This window comes from Crocuta crocuta, unplaced genomic scaffold (assembly GCF_008692635.1).
Source record: "Crocuta crocuta isolate KB4526 unplaced genomic scaffold, BGI_CrCroc_1.0 scaffold32, whole genome shotgun sequence".
NCBI lineage: Eukaryota > Metazoa > Chordata > Mammalia > Carnivora > Hyaenidae > Crocuta > Crocuta crocuta.
In genome coordinates, this window is record NW_027529424.1 from 2,924,975 (window position 1) to 2,941,566 (window position 16,592).

The following is a 16,592-nucleotide window of genomic DNA, read 5'->3' on the forward strand; positions in this document are numbered from 1 at the left end:
TCACCCCCTACTCAGAGTGGGGTTCCTGGATATCGGTTTTTCCTCTAAGTAACTCATGAATATTTAGCTAGTGCAGTTGAAGTTAATGGGCGGACACCAGCCATTTTCTGCAGCAGCAATGAAAAGGAGAGCTTCCGACTAGCAGGGTGGTAAAGTGGGGCACCCTCCACAGGTCCCAAAGCCAAGACCTGCCCACCCCTTCCTGTCTCTGGCACTTTGGGCTCATTGGGCAGGTGACATAAAATATTTAGGGAACCCAATGAGTTTCCAGGGGCTCAAACTCCCTTCCAATCTAAACTTTAGAAAGAGGAGAAGAGAGCTGTTGGAACACCCCCTCCTGCTCTTTATGAAGGAAACAAACCACATACATCTGAAGGTGATTAATTGTCTTTATTGGAGGAAAACAAGAAGTCATCAATCTCGTTGTCATTATGATAGAAATCTTGATATGTGTACATGATTGTCAAGGCAGAGAATCATTTGCTACATAGGCCCATGAACAATTTTGCAGTGCCGCAAACCTAGGTGGGTTAAACTTCTTGCAGAGTGTTACATGCATGGAATAAATGCACAATTTCCCTTCTTTGGGATGAGCGTTTTTTTAATGGAAAAATTGAACCAATCACAAGCCTCATAGTAATAGATGCGGGGACATTCCTGGATTCGCCGCTGTAAGCTTTTGGAAAACATGCTCGCTTGCTGGTGGGAGGGCTCTGAGAAGGGCAGTGATATTATGTGTAGTGACTAATGCCAATTTAGAAATTGTTCCAAATTTTATTTTGGACAGAATGTGCCTTTTAGGTCATCCAACCTGAATGTGGCACTCAGCTAAGTGTTCCCTGAAACATGCCACCCGTCTTTCAAAACAAAGATGCTGTAGTCTCTCTGCTGTCATTGGATGGCATGTCATCCACTCTGATGCCAGGGCCCCAGAAGGAGGGAGCAGGCCACTGTGTGTACGACCAGTGTCCAAGCAAGCGATGCATCAGTTCCTTCCTTCCATCTCTGGAAAGCCTGGCTGCCCGCCCTGTCCCAGCCCCTGTGCCTCAAGTGTAAGGCTGGTATGAGGGCCTGATAACCTCAGTCTGTCCAGATGAAGGTTTCCCTTTGAGGAGTAACTTATTTAGTGTTTGGGGTTTTGGGGTCCCTGGTGATGACTCATCTCTATGACCGAAGCCTCACACACTCCTCTCTCTCTTTTTTTCCTGTCCATAAGAAAATAAAATCACCTCTAAGTAAAATAATTCAGTAAATAATCAGAAGACATAATCACTGTAGGAGAAGTTCCCTGGGGACCCAAAGGTTTAAAAATAGATATGGCAAATGCAGAAGCAGCATTAGTACAAAGGGTGAACGGAACAGTTTGTCCCTTTGGTGTAGAAAGATACAGACACCAAGAAGCCATTCCACACTTTGTCCACGAAACCAGACCTGGCAGCCACATGCTGTGGGGTTGGCTGCCGAATGCACAGCCTTTGGGTTTGCAGAAGCGGAGTGCTCCCCCCCACCCCAGAGCCAGAAGCCGAGCCGCTCCAGCTCCAGCCGCAGGTGGTGGGAAGGCTGGGAAGGGCTGCTGCTCCTTCGGGTCTGGGTCAGCACGGAGCAGGCGGCGGGCCAGGCCTTGGCCGGCATGCGGGGCCGTCTTCACAGTGGGGCCGGGCTCTTGCGCCCTGGCCCAGGCTGCAGACTGTGATGCACTTGGGGCCACAAGGACACTGGGGGAGGAGAGGGCATGGGCTTTGGTCTTCCTCCTTCTCCTCCTTAATAGAGCTCTTCAAGCTAGCTCATCTGCAGGCTGGCTTTCTTGGGGTCTTCAGAAAATAAGCCTGCCCCCCTTTCGGACTCTGTTTATCCAATTCACCTTTCCTATCTCAACATTTGCAATTCTAAAAACCAAAGGGTTGGAACCCTTGGGTGCAAATGTCAGGCACGCTTGCAGCCCCAACCTATAGGAACAGGCGCCCCCTCCCAAAAGAATGGTGGGTTCCATACAGGTATACACTTTTTTTTTTTGAAACAAACTGAACAGTGTTTGGTCTGGAATGTGTTTAAGGAAAAGGCAAAGTTTGCCGAGGGAGGGTGTACAGACCGCGGAAGTAGTACTGGTTCAGAAGAACATGCAAAGGTTTCGTGCATCGGTTGAATCAGAGGACCTTCGTTTCATTTGCCGGAAGTGAGTGTGTGACCCTGGGAAAGAGTACATCTTAGTTCTGCTTATGAAATGGGAGGACCTGCCCTTTGCTAGCCCTTGCTTTCCTCTCGCACATCCAAAGGAAACCTTAGGAATCACACGGAGTAGGGGGTGTTGCTGGCCACACCGCAGAGGCAGTAACTCTAGCTCTCCTGTCTCCAGCCCTGGAGCCATGGTTCGTGCCTGGCCTTCCCAGTGCGAGGGAGCAACACTGGCTGAAGCTCTGGGTGGCACACAGAGCCCTGGGGGCCAGAGCCTTAACATGCTGTGTCATCTCCACTGCCTCTGGTCTTTTCTTTCTGTTTAACATGACTTGTAGCGTGTCAAATCCCAGTGGGTTAATCAGATGAAGCTGTCGCTCCGAGAGAGAGAGAGAGAGAGAGAGAGAGAGGGAGAGAGAGAGAGAGTCAACCCCCTATCAGAAGAGTCACTTGGGCTCCCTCCCCTTTGTCCCTGTTGTTCTTGACCTTTGCTGTAAAGGAGAGTTCCCCTCTCCCACCCACAATCCATCCAGGATATGCTGGACACCAAGGTAGGTAAATGAACAGGGCAGGTAAACAGAGTCTGAGGGTCATATGTCAAGTCCCTGCCATCAGACAGCCTATGCTTCCTAAGTGTCGGAGCCTTGCTGTTGAGCCAAAGCCATCTTGCCTTGCCCCACGCTGGACTGCTGAGTTCCTCGGATATTATGCTAACCGCTGGTTGGAGAGTGGGACCTTCTCAAAGGGGACAGGCTCCTGGGTGGGGATGTGAAGCTGCTCCCTGCTTGTAAGGTGGGATTTGAGAAGTGACCAGAATCACTGCCATAGTCAACAGCACTAAGCCACGCCTGCTTTTTGGTTTTTTGTTTGCTTATTCATTTGTTTTTTGGTATGCTTTCTGCATGGCTCTTTTCTTTAAAAAGGAGACACGAAGGGGGACATCATTCTTGCTGCTCTTATGGGGACAGAGGCAGGAGGAGATGGTAAAACCTGCTGCTGTGATGGGCATATACTGCCCTGGACTAGATGTCAATCTATCTGGGCACTTTTTTCTTTTCTCAAGGGCTTTTCATGGTCCGGTGTGCTCCCCGTAGGCATTCCCTGTCCTCTCGGCTCCAGCTGCCTTTGCCCCACACCAACCCAACACCCCAGGCCCTGGTGTGCTCACCGAGGGAGAGCAGTGAGCAGTCCAGACCCCAGGGGACCCTGCTTAAGGGTGATAAGCAGCTGATCGTGTGGGGGCCCCGTGTGGGTGAGCACTGACTGCTCATTTCAGACCAGTGCTGGCTTTGCCTACCACCTCACTAATGAGATAAAAAGTAGGGAAGAGAAGGAGGGACAGACAGACCACTCAAGGATATTTCAAAATGTCATACTCAGGTGAAAAAAATAATCCACTAGCTCTGAGAAGTTGAGGAGACCAATGTAGGGGGTGTTGCTGGGGTTGAAAAGAAGCCTGTGATGGAGCTGGTGGCTGTCTGTTAGCCTTAGCCACATGCTGGCTTCCACAGCGAGTGGAAGCCTGGGGCTCAGCTATGACTGGTAGAATCTGACATCAGCGAGGGTCCCGGCACTTAGCCGGTCTTAACAAAAGGCACATTCTGGGTTCTCTTGCCGTGTGGCAATAAAGCATAAATAATACCAAATGCAGTTGAAAGAGAACTGTTCTTATGCCACAAAAGCTCTCTCAAAGAGCAAAAGTCCTTCCATATGGTATCTGTTTTCTCCTCTTCCTACAATGATAGGAAATAACCAAGTCCAGTGGCACTGAGACAGAATGGATTTGCCTGATGTCAAGTTCAACAGAGTTGGCTTTTGGGCTGGAACTGGTCCCCATCGCCTCACACTGTGTTGTTGACGTGCTCCAGGCCGAGCATGGCCATGGGCTCACCCACGCCATGAAGAGGATGCTTGCAACAGGGCCTCATCTCTCACCTGTTCTGCACTTCTTGGTGAGACATGCTTTCAAACTAATTGAATAGAACGTGCACCCCTGATATTAGCTCTAGGAAATAATCTAATCACCCATAAGAGAATTTGGCTTCAGAAGTTGCCCTCCAAATGCAACTGACTGCACATAGGACATGATGTTAGGCACATATCATAGGTACCAGATTTGGGCACATTATCGCCCCGTTACATCTAATTCCTTGTTTTATTGTACTGTAGAAATAGGATTGTTCCATTATACTTGTTAGGAAGCAACACCATAACAAAGCCCCTGGAGAGAGACCTCAGTTTTCTGATACTTTATAATATTCATGCCATTTTCCTTCTGTGGTGATGGAATAGATACTAATGCAACTCACACAACACTTACTTCTCAACTGGGTCTGTGGTCATTTAACAGATTTTCCAGGCTTTTTATAAATCATGAAGAGTGACAGCCTGATTTTCACTCTGGATGAATGTGTGGCAGATGCCAAGGGGCTGGGTGCCTATGATACGTGTTGGGAACAGGGTAGACCAGTTGCCGGTCTTCCTAGATGCTCTTATACATACCTGCACTACCATACTAATGGAGGTAGGATGGAGCTGCTGAGCCTAGTAATATGGTAGGTGTGTGTGTGTTGAGGGGCTGTCACGAAACATATGGCATAGGTGAGGAAGTGACAAAGATGGCTTGACCAACAGGACCCGCTGAGTCCAGCTAGCTCTAGGAGAAGTAGGAGGACCACAGCCAGCAGAGTTGCTGGGCCATCAGGCAGACCTACAGGGATTCACGGCAGGCTCGAGGCTGATGGTGTGAAATGCAGACTCATGGTGTTACGGTGGGCATGGTGGCCTAGGGAAAGCTTTTACAAAGCTAGCATTTGGAGCTGCCTACACGCTTCTGCAAGAGAGCATCCTCAAAGCCCTCTTGGGAAGTGGTTTGCCCTGGGTTTCACGCCATGGTCTGCCCTGCACACCTGTGCATCACGTGGGTGAACAACGCTGCCCAGGTGGCCTGGGACATTGCCAGTTTTAGCAATGAAAGTCCTACATCCCAAGAAATTCTTAAGTCTTAAGTGACACCACCACTACAGGTCTTTGGTTTTTAGACTGCCCGGGTCAGAGGGAGGGCTGCAAGTGCCAGCTGGCTGTCACCACACTGGCCAATGTCCTGCTTGCCTGGCGGGTCACCTCCCTTACCAACCCAGATAAATGGACTCTTTTCCAAGGTCACTTCCTTCTCCTTGCCTGGGTAACATTCACAGAAGAACAGGGTAAAAATCTGCAGAAACGACTTGTGTCAGTTGGAGGCCATTTTAAGTGTAATATTAGAAATGCATTTTTAAAAAACACACAGAGAGAGAGAGAGAGAGAGAGAGAGAGAGATTAACTTTAAAACTGCATAGCTGAGAGCAGAGTTTTCTGTGTTACCCTCATGAGAAATGTAAGCCATGTGAGACGTTCCCTTTAACCAAAATGGTATCTGCTTCCTTCTGGAAGGGAGGCTCTTATATCTTTGTTGGGTGGGCATCTCTTTCACAGCGAGTGAAGCCTCTGGAGTTTAGCCTTAGTCTTGGGGGCGCAGGCTTCTTATTTCTGACCACTGATGGCGAAGGCCCCTGGAGTCTCCCATTGGCCAGGGGCGTGCTGGAGGGGGTGTTGGAAAAGGTCTTCTGCAAACTCCCTCCCAAGGCGGCCCTGGACAAGGCAGCCTCACTAGACGGCTGAGTTGTTTTCTTAGAGAGCCGCCTCTCCAGAGAAGGAGAGAGAAGGAGGAAAAAATAGAAGTAAAGTGCACTCTTTGCCTTGGAGACAGATTCTTGATCCTCTTATTAGAATTTTAAAAAATACCTTTACATTCCCCTTGGAGGGGAAAAAAAAAACAAAACACATCTCTTAAAGGTTAACATAAAACTCAACTACTGATAAGCAAAAGATACAGGTCATGTGACTAAGAAGTAAAGATCGGAAGGGCATATTTCCTAAAAGGTAAAAAATAAAACCCTAATGCGCAATATTTACCAAGACTTAAATAATCCAGTTGAAACCTATTTTGTCATTAATGAAAAAATACAACATAGATGGTTCCCCATACCGAGAAGAGCAGAAGTGACGAGGGTTGGGGGAGAGGATGAGGGAGGTCCGTTCTATCAGAGCTTTGCAAGATTCATATGTACAGCACCAGATCCTATTACGTCAGCTCCCTTGAGTCAGTACAGTTTGTGAGAAATGGACACTTCAGAATTGCAGTATAAAATATGGCCATAAAAAACTTCTGTCTTCCAGTCCTGTGCAGGAAGGCGCACCATGCAAGGTGGGATCACTCTGGAGTGGCTGGTGGTGCTGGCGGGCCCCGCGGGGGTGGTGGGAGCCCCGTTCCCTGGCCCCGCCCCCGGGCCCCACCTCCAGAGCCAGTCACTTGCTCCCGGAGTGCACTGTGGTCACAGTGGGGGGCCTCGGTCTCCGCTCCGCCCCCACTCCTGAGACCCCCGATGAAGACGAAACGAAACTACAGAGCGTGGAGGGTGCCAGACCTGCAAAGGGGACAGCGGACACAAGGGGGTCAAAGTTTCAGAAGAAAGTACTCGCTCCCTTTCCCACCGCAGGGCTTGCGCAGGGCAGGGGGATGGCGGACTCTTACACACTTGCCTCTAAGTGTTAACTACCTGTAGGAAAACATTTGCAATGTGTCCATGGAATGCTGTCTTCCTAGACCCAACTCTTCCCTCCTGTTCTAGCTCTAGTGATCCTGACTGCTTTGTATTTGAACATGACATGGTTTAGCCCCCATAGCAGGGTAGGTACCACTCACTGAGCACTTACGATGTACTAGGCTTCAGGCTAGGTGTTGAATACATAAGAACTGTTCTTTTTTTTTTTTTTTTTTTNTGTTCTTACAACAGCCCCTTTAGGAGAGGTTTGAAGAGTGAAGACAGAATGTGATCCTCCTGCCGACCCCTGTTTGGTGTGTGGTCTGTACTCCTGGCTAAGAATCACCTGTGACACACAGCACATCAAAATGGGGCCATTCTCATGATCTCACGGTTCTTGGGTTCGAGCCCCACGTTGGGCTCTGTGCTGACAGCTCAGAGCCTGGAGCCTGTTTCGGATTCTGTGTCTCCCTCTCTCTCTGCCCCTTCCCCGATCACATTGTCTCTCTCTCAAGAATAAATAAACACTTAAAAAAAAAAAATAAATGGGGCCATTCTCCTATTCTTCCTATTCCAGCAGCCCTGGCCTAGAAAAATTGCTCACACACTGCAGGGCCATGCTCCCTGAGAGCATGTGTTGGCATCAGGAAATCCTGATGCAGCTCGGCTCCAGTAGCGTGTTTCCCCGTGACCTTTGGAGGCCCTGCCATGGGGAGATCCATTATATGTGGGTCTACCACAGCATGTTGGGTCAGGGGATGCTCATGGTGATTTCTGGGGAAAACTAAAGGGCTCACATTCCCAAATGAGATGGGAAGACTATTTAGAGAGGAAGGGAACCCTTTTCTGAGGGTAATGGGATGGAATGTGATGCCCAGAATGGGACCAAACTGAAGGGTCTCAATGGTCAGGGAGATGAGGGGCAACAGAGACCATGAAGGTAACTGTCCCGAGGGAGACAGAAGCCCCTCAGATGGCCTAATGTGGGACTAGGGTAAGTAGCCCAGGGAGCACTGGGGAGCTGGGGAGAAAAACAGAGTATAAGCATGCCCCCGGCGATGGGACAGTCCAACACAAAAGATGAAAGAGTGAAATATTCTTACTACTACTCTGACTGCAAAGCCAAGCCCATAATATAATTCAACTCCAGTCATCATCATCCTCATCAAAAATTAGGTATTAAAAGCCAATGCGATCAGGCTGTCATGAGTCTCTGCCACCCCTTCCTCAACCCCTGAGAATGATGCGCAACAACAAGGGAGCCTCAGGGGGAGGAGACGGATCTGAAAGCATCTGGGCTTTTGTCCCGGCAGACATGGCTGTGCGGGACTTGAGGCGCAGATTTCTCATCTAAAAATGGAAATCGTCATACCTACGATTGTGTGCGGATTGAATAATTAAACACTTAGAAAACATTCTTTAAAATTAAATAATGTCCCAGGGTTGTTGGGGACATTCAACAAGATGAGTTAAATCAGAAGTGCCTGACAAACACCAGGAGCTCACAAAGGACCACTCCCACCTCCCCCGCCCCAGATCCGTCAGACCCGCCACATGGAAAGTTCTGTCTTTGCTACATACGCACAATCTTTTTGGCTGGCCAAACTGAGGCTGCTTGAAACGCTTGCATTTGAACTGTCCAGGCTGCTGCCAAGATGGAGTTTCCTCATATGTCTCACGACGGCCGTGGCATTAAACGCTTGCTGAAATTTAAGAAAGGGAAAAAAGGCAGACACAGAGTCCAACTAATCAGAAAAGACTCAGACTCTGTCCGATTGTTTCTCCTCCGACCCCAGCCATTTCCAACTTCTTAAAAACGTTCTCACGATACTTTAAAAAGGAAGCTTGTCTTGCCCCGTCTTCCAAAACGATGCTAATGTTTTGCACCCCTTGTCTCCAGCAAAATGTATTTTGGAGATTTAAACAAATACGGGGGGGGAAGGGAAGGGGGGGATGGGCACGGAGGAGGGCACTTGTAGGGATGAGCACTGGGTGTTATATGGAAACCAACTTGACAATAAACTATTAAAAAATAAACAAATACTTCTCTTCTGACATAGTAAACATCGAGAATAAATGTGAACCTGTTCTCTCCGTCGTTTAAGGGAAGTGGCTTTTAGAATAAAAGGCTTATTATACTAAGGCAGTATCTTCAAAGGTGATGCTTTAAGTAGTTTTAATTTTCCTATTATTGGTCCTTGGGTCCTAACTAATAGCATTGCCTCCGAATGAAGCAGGTCATTGGAATTAATTTTGTTTCCCTGCACTGATTAGAACATAGGGTTTAGGTAACCAGTCAATGATCAGGAGAGCTCAGTGGTATAACTCCATCACATTTTTAGCAGAAAATACTGATGAGTTCAACTCAGACCCCTGTATTCCCCAGCCCTCTTTCCTATCACTTTAGTAAAGGTCAGCTATTCAAAGACCCAGCAACAGAAGGGAAGACAACAGAAATTATGTTCTTAAGAAACAGCAAATGAGTAAGGGCTGACACTATTGCTATTTTTAAATCACAGAGGGGAAATATTAAATCCATACTTTATCTCTCCCACACCATGACATTCCTTTGAGTCTTAATCGTTATCAGTTAAAATTAGCAACATTATTTGGGTGAGGCTCTGGGGATTTTCATCAAACTCGGGTGATAGTAACCTTGAGAAATAATAAATGTTCCAGCTGTAGGGCAAGTTTCATGGGGGTGGTTCAATTCATTACAAAAATATTTTTTTGGGGGGGGACAGAGAGAGAGAGAGAGAGAGAGAGAGAGAGAGAGAATCCTAAGCAGTCTCTGGTGCTGTCAGCTCAGAGCCCGACACAGGGCTTGATCCTATGACCCTGGGATCATGACCTGAGCTGAAACCAGGAGTTGGATGCTCAACTGACTGAGCCAACCACGTGCCCCTCATTGCAAATTTAATGAGCACAAGAGCACAAGACTTACTCTCCATTTGCTTTTTGCGAAGTTCTTCCGGATCTGGGCACTGACAGACTCATGGATGTTTTTGTTGAGGGCTGTGTCACCAGCAATCCTGAAACAGAGGCAAAGATGCTTCCTCAAAAGGGTTTCTTGGGAGGGGGTGGTGCTCTGAAACTGGGTCACATGCTGCTTTCCCAGGGAAGTCTCAATCCTGTCCCTGTGCTGGGGTCCACCGAGAGGGTGGCTTGCTGCTGCCCTTCCAGGCTGTGTGGCTACTACTGTCTGAACACGCACAATCTACCACCACTGCTAAGTCCTGTCTCCCTTCTATACTCTGCAGCCTCCCAGAGATTCGCTGACCTCTCTGCCTCGTTCCCACTTCTTCCCTTTTGGCCCCAATTCCTGCAACATCAGAAGCCACAAGGCGACTTGAATCCAGTGTTCCCCCCTTTCCCTCCGTCCCTGTCTCTACCAGCTCTCTACCTGTAGTTCTTTCCCTCTGAAGTCCCACATGTGTTTCCTGCCTGGTCTGACCACCAGATCCCTACCCAGGGCCATCTTCCCAGCTTTCTCCTGCTAGAGGCGCCTTCTTTCTACCCCCTGCAGACCCTCTGCATCATGGACCTGCTCACATCGCAGGCCCAGAGCATCCCTCTGGTCCATTTCAGCAGAATTAAGCTCCACCATGTTCTCCTTGCCTACACCTCCTCCATGCTCAGTGAGAGGGTGCCCAGCCTTGGCTCAGCCCTGCTTCCCAAATCTTCTTCCCTTGCATTTCCCAGGAGAATTCTCTGAACTGCCAGGACAAATCCACTCTGCATTCAGCCGGGTCCCTGATACTACTGGGCGTTAGTTCTTGCTTGCTCCATAGCCTTTTACTAGCAGGGAAGAAGGTGAGTTGCTCTTCATCTCTGTCCTTAGAGACTATGTAGGAATTACTCCCCCCACTTCCTATGACTTCTTCCTTCTGCTTTACTCTCTCTCCTTCTCCCCTACCTCCTCACTCTTCTCCCTTGGCTTACAGTCTCCAGGTACATTGGTCACCTGGAGGTCACTCACAGCTCATTCTTCTCCCACACACCCCTCTCAACCTCAACACCATCCCTGCTCTACATTTTTTTAAGGTTTATTTATTTTTGAGAGAGAAAGAGTGCGAGTGGGGGAGGGGCAGAGAGAGAGAGGGAGACAGAGAATCTGAAGCAGGCTCCAGGCTCTGAGCTGTCAGCACACAGCCTGACGCGGGGCTCGAACTCACCAACTGTGAGATCATGACCTGAACCAAAGTCAGATGCCTAACCAACTGAGCCACTCAGGCGCCCCATCCCTGCTCTACATTTAGTCACCTGGCCTTCTTCCCTAGGTTCAGAGGAAGCTGTGTTTTGCTCTCATTCTTTTCTGCACTTAGAACCTTCCAAATCTTCCCTTTCATTTAAAAAAAATTTTAATGTTTGTTTTTGGAGGAGAGAGAGACAAAGCATGAGCAGGAAAGGGCAGAGAGAGAGGGAGACATAGAATCTGAAGCAGGCTCCAGGCTCTGAGCTGTCAGCACAGAGCCTGACACAGGGCTTGCACTTAACGAGTCTTGAGATCATGACCTGAGCTGAAGTCAGATGCTTAACCAACTGAGCCACCCAGGTGCCCCATCTTCCCTTCCATTTAACACAAAACTTAAATTCTAGGCTGATATATTTTCATATACCTATGAAATCATGTTTTGCATCTGAAAGGTTGAGGGACAGAGATGTGCCAAGAACACTGACCATCCTTTCTGGATGGAAGGTGACTGGTTAGTGAGGAAGTGAGGAAACCTGTCATCTCCCAGACCCTGATGGCCCTGGACCCCAAACAGCCTGGATGCCACAGTATTATGTCCAGCTGTTTTGGGAACATGAAAAGAATAAGCTTAGGACTTATTCAAATTATCCCTGAGGAAAAATCCATCCCTACCCACCCAGTCTTTCACTTTAAAATTGAAAACATGGTTGATGGATGTGATGTTTAGTCTGTGCCAGGCAGGGCCCAAGTTTGGAATGCTATCTGATATTCCTGCCCCTCCAACCATAGATTCTTTTTCCCAGGAGGGGACACTCAGAAACTAACTCAAGGGAACCAGGTTTCCATTTCCAACAACTGCCAATTGCCTCCTTTCCCCAGACACACATCAATGAAATAGAAACAGACTAGCAGGCAAATCCATCTGACACAAGAGAAACAAGGTTAGGGGATGGCAGACATCTTTATTAAGCTCTTCCTTCTAGACAATTCATGTGAATGTTTCCTCCTGCACCATTTTTAAAAGCTGCATCCTCAGAAAAGAAGGCCAACTCCAACTCCTTGGTGGCCAGTGCTTTCTTGGAAATGAGCAGGCAGAAGTGGTAGGAATACGGGGTTCCTTGGGCTGAGCACCACCGCAGGGCAGAGCAATGCTCCAAACCAAACAGACCCACGAGGGGGTCAGGGAGACTCCCTTCTCTGTGGGTTAGTATGGGCTGAGATGTAAGGAAAATGCAAACTTCCAATTATGTTAGGAATGTTCCATGCTCACTTCCCACAGTCCTGGGGTGTGCTGTAGCTGAGTAAGACCAGGCAGGGCAGACGTGGCCCAGAGGCCCTGCTGAGGCCCTCTCCTTGGAGAAGTGAGGCCACCTTGACCCCTGACCATGATCTTCCTGAAACGGGCACCGCCATGGAAATGGTTCCTGCTGTTCATGAGCCAGGGAGTTTACAATGACAATGTATGACACTCGCAATGCTCAGTGCTACTAACTTTAGCATTATTCGTCAGCAATACCGGAGGCACAGAATCCTAGAATTTAGAATGGGAGGGACTCTAGAACCTCGATGGTCCTAGGAATTGAATGATGCCTCCAACACAGAGGAATTTCTTTATACATCTGTGTACATACACATGTAAAGCTATGGGCACCCACATTCCATTCCTGTCTCCTTTGCTTTCTGTTTTTTTTTTTTAATATTTGATTTTCAAGTAATCCCCACATTCAGCATGGACTTGAACTCACACATCCAAGATCAAGCGTTGCATGCTCTACTGATTAAGCCAGCCAGGCACCCCACCTTGCTTTCCGGTTTCAACCTCATGCTAACAATGCAGATGGCATTCATATAAATCACACATTGTGGGTCTGTCTCGCTCTCTTTCTCCACACACAAGTCACTGAACTCATCTCTCCTTGCCTTCTGGTGTTTTTATTTTGTACGTGGTCTGCTGTACCTCCACACCTCTGATTTTGCATTTTTCTAGCCACTTTCTCAGGACGGGCTTGGTGATGCCCGTGTACACCTCCAGAAACCAGTTTCCCAGACTCCTGGGCTGCTTCCCGATTCCTATGGTTGACCATAGCTGGGCTGGCTGGAGCCCAGAAGAGAGGAGGGGTCCCAGTGAACATTGATGAGAGGGCTGTGGATGCCACCCTGGCCTGGCCAACACACAATGTCCCCCTCAGGTGGGCACATTGACAAGTGTTGCCTGAGGTGTCAATGCAACTAGAGACAGGTTCAGAACTATCCGAGCCAGATGAACAAACCCATCAAGATGTTTCCCTGTGAGGAGGAACAGGCTCCCATCCTGTCACTTGCCAGTTCCTACCTTTGGCCTGCAGGCTGCTGGTTCCTTACCACGTGCTGTCATGAGAAAGACATAGCCTCTCATGACAGGGTCTTGGGAGGGGCACCTGGGTTGCTCAGTCAGTTAAGCGTCTGACTTCAGCTCAGGTCATGATCTCATGGCTCATGAGTTCGACCCTCACATCAGGCTCTGTGCTGACAGCTTAGAGTTTGGAGTCTGCTTTGCATTCTATGTGTCTCTCTCTCTGCCCCTCCCCTTACTCACAAAAGCAGGTCTCGGTCTTTCAAAAATGAATAAACATTTAAAAATTTTTTAAAAAATGCTCCACGTAGACAGCTCTAGAAGGAACCTTATTCTATCTGGTGTGGTCTGTTTTGAGGCTGAGGAAAGGGGTTCGGGACTTCCAGAGCCCCTCCTGGCTCTCAGAAGCCTCGATTAAGCCAGAAGAGCAAGTGCAGAATAAGAGATCAAGTTCTCTGGATACAACCGATGTGCCAAGAGCACAGCTTCCAGAATGGTAGTGTTGATGAAGCTGTGCTCCCTGGAATAATTACCCCACTTTCCACCAGCTCTCCGCTGAAGCTGGCGGTGCTGTCAGCCCGAGCAATTTTACATAAAAGAAACAGGCATATCAAAAATGCAGGCAGTGGGGCATTTCAATGAGGTCTGACTCAAGGGCATTCATTTTTACCATTTTCTAATATTTGACTTCCTGGGACTTCTGAAACGCACGATAAAAATTATAAAGTGCTGGCAAAAACCCAGCTCTACGGTACAAAGGCATTACTTTGTACAGCTCACATGTGAATACATCCTACTGTGACCCAGGCAGATGACCGTGAAGTCTCTGTCTCCAGCCCAACCTCGTTCCTGGGCTCCAGACTCACTCGGCAAAGGGCCTCCGCCTCCAGCACCTGGACGGCTCCTGGGCCCTCCCTCCTGCTCCTCACGGTGGAGGCGTCTCACCCACCCAGGCCCTCCAACTGGCACCTTGGGGATGACCTCAGCCCCCTGGGCCGCGGCAGCGCTCTGCCCCAAGCTGCGGCTCCCCACCCCTGGCGTGTCCTCCATCCTCTTCCTCCCTGTGGCCCTGGTCAGGCCCCCTCCACCCTGCTCTGGGCCAACCCCCGCCCCACCTCCAGTCTGCTCTTCCCTGCCAGTCTCCCTTGCCCCATGGCCACCAATTTGGTCTCCCTCCTGACACCAGTGGAGCTTTCTGAAATGCAAATCTGATCGCCTGGCTTAAAACCTGTCAGGGGGCCCAAGGGAAAAATACAAATTGCTTAACATGGTCATAAATGAAGGGCAACTCCTATAGATCAGAGATTTGTTAGGTGCTAGGTCCTCTTCTTACTATTAGTGTATCGTATCTCATGAATCCCTTGAAAAGCCCTGTAGGATGTGTACTGCTGTTATTTATGATCTCAGTTGGACACAGGGGCCCACAGAGCTCAGGAGCTCACAGATGCAGGGACACAGGGCGGAGCTGGGACCTGCCCTTGAGCAGGCTGCCCTGGAGAACTATGGCGATCCTGTCCGTCTCGTCCCCTCCTGCCTCGCTCCTGTGCCCACGCCCCCTCCAGGAACACCGAGAGTGGTGGCTCCAGGATAGAGGCACGGTTTAGGCCCCTGAGCACGGCCCAGGGTGCTCGCTTAGCCTGGAACACCTCCCCTCCTGGAGAGTCTGGGAAGGCCTTCTTTCAGTGAGGCTTGGCCCCTCGGGGAAGTCCTCTGAGGCCAGACTTCACCCTTTGTTCATCTGTCAAAAATATCTGGTGAAGGAGAGACCACGTTTCAGCTGGGAGCCTTCCTGTCTTCTGCACAGTAAGGCCAGATTAGTGGACAAGTCCTTCTTTAGAGATCTCTTTCCTCTTCTGTCAGATCATCTCCAACATCTCATATGTATAAAATAAGTATGTGCTGCAATGTCATACACGACAAGATGGCTATGGTTCTAAGAGTGTAACTTCTAAAAGGTCTCATCACAGGGAAAAAAATTGGGGCAGGGTACCTATATAAGGGATGGGTGTTAATTAAACTTATTGTGGTAATCACTTTATAATTCATACACATGACAAATCATTACGCTATACGATGTACACCTTCCTTAAGCTTATACAGTGTCTGTCAACTACATCTCAATAAAACTGGGAGAAAACAAAACCTCATATAGCTTTAAAGGCTGTTATGACTTCAGGAGAAATTCCCCTAAAAAGCACGTGAGAAAATGGCCCTGCCCCTACTCTCATCAGTAGCATTTCTTCTAATTGTTGATAAAGAACAAGATTTACTAACTTTATTGTCACATACTTTGATCTATATTGTCCAATGTAACTTATCAAAAAAATCATTTATTTTAAGCTTATAAAAATATATACAATAAAATCTGCCTCCTTATTCAGAAATATCTTTCCCTCCCCTGTGACCATTCCTGTTTTCCTTTTACTTCTCTTTACAGGGTGGTGGTGGAGAGTATTTATTTTGAAATCAGTTCTGGCTGGAAACCATTCTGGCTTCACCATTAGGTAGTGGTTGTGCCATCTTGACTAAGGCTACGTTACTTTGTAACAATTCTCTTATCTCTGAAATGGAGATAAAACCTACCTTACAAGGGTCATTGTAAAGAAAAACATGAGATAATCTGTTAATGCAATGAGAACATGAACCAGAATTCCTGCTCAATAAGTGACAACTGTTGTTGTAAGTTAAAATACAGATCTTCCTTGATTTACAATGGGGTTAAGTCCCAATAAATCCACAGATGTTGAAAATATCATAGATCAAATGTGCATTTAATACACCTCACTCACCAAACATCAGAGCTCAGCCCAGCCTACCCTAACTGAGCTCCAATCACTCACTTTAGCCTGTAGTTGGGCAAAATCATCTAACACATAGCTTATCTTATGATAAAGTGCTGAGTGGCTCATGTAACATACTGGTTGTCTGGGGACAGAATGACTTGCCTGGGGACAGAATGACTTGCCTGGGGACAGAATGGTTGTCAGCATACAGGTTGTTGACCCTCATGATCATGTGGCTGACAGAGCGTCACAAGAGAAGATGGTGCCTAATGCTGCTAGCCCAAGATCAAAATTCAAAACTGGATGTACAGTTTCTACTGAATGTGTATCTCTTTTACACCATTGTCAAGTCAAAAACATCATTGGGCTGGGGACTGTCTATACTATGAACCAGATCACAATGCTCCCCTGAGCAGGTCCCCTTCTGAAGACTAACCAACATGTGAGACTCTGGAGGAAATGCTACCGATGAGGGTTGAACAGACAAGGGGGCAGTTGTCTTGAATGCTTTTTAGGGGAATTTCTCT

General features: G+C 48.2%; 1 protein-coding gene across 2 annotated transcripts in view; it reads right to left on the reverse strand.

Annotated features, from left to right (window-relative positions):
• Window positions 1–371: 371 nt before the first annotated feature.
• Window positions 372–16,592, reverse strand: part of CAMK1D (calcium/calmodulin dependent protein kinase ID) — a 441,354-nt gene continuing 425,133 nt past the window's right edge. For both annotated transcript variants that reach the window (XM_077758501.1, XM_077758502.1), the window contains 3 exons: window positions 9,700–9,787; window positions 8,341–8,458; window positions 372–6,638 (listed from right to left, as the gene is read on the reverse strand). In XM_077758501.1, coding sequence (XP_077614627.1) covers window positions 6,520–6,638; window positions 8,341–8,458; window positions 9,700–9,787 — 325 coding nt within the window. In that variant the 3' untranslated portion in view covers window positions 372–6,519. The remainder of the gene's footprint in view (window positions 6,639–8,340; window positions 8,459–9,699; window positions 9,788–16,592) is intronic.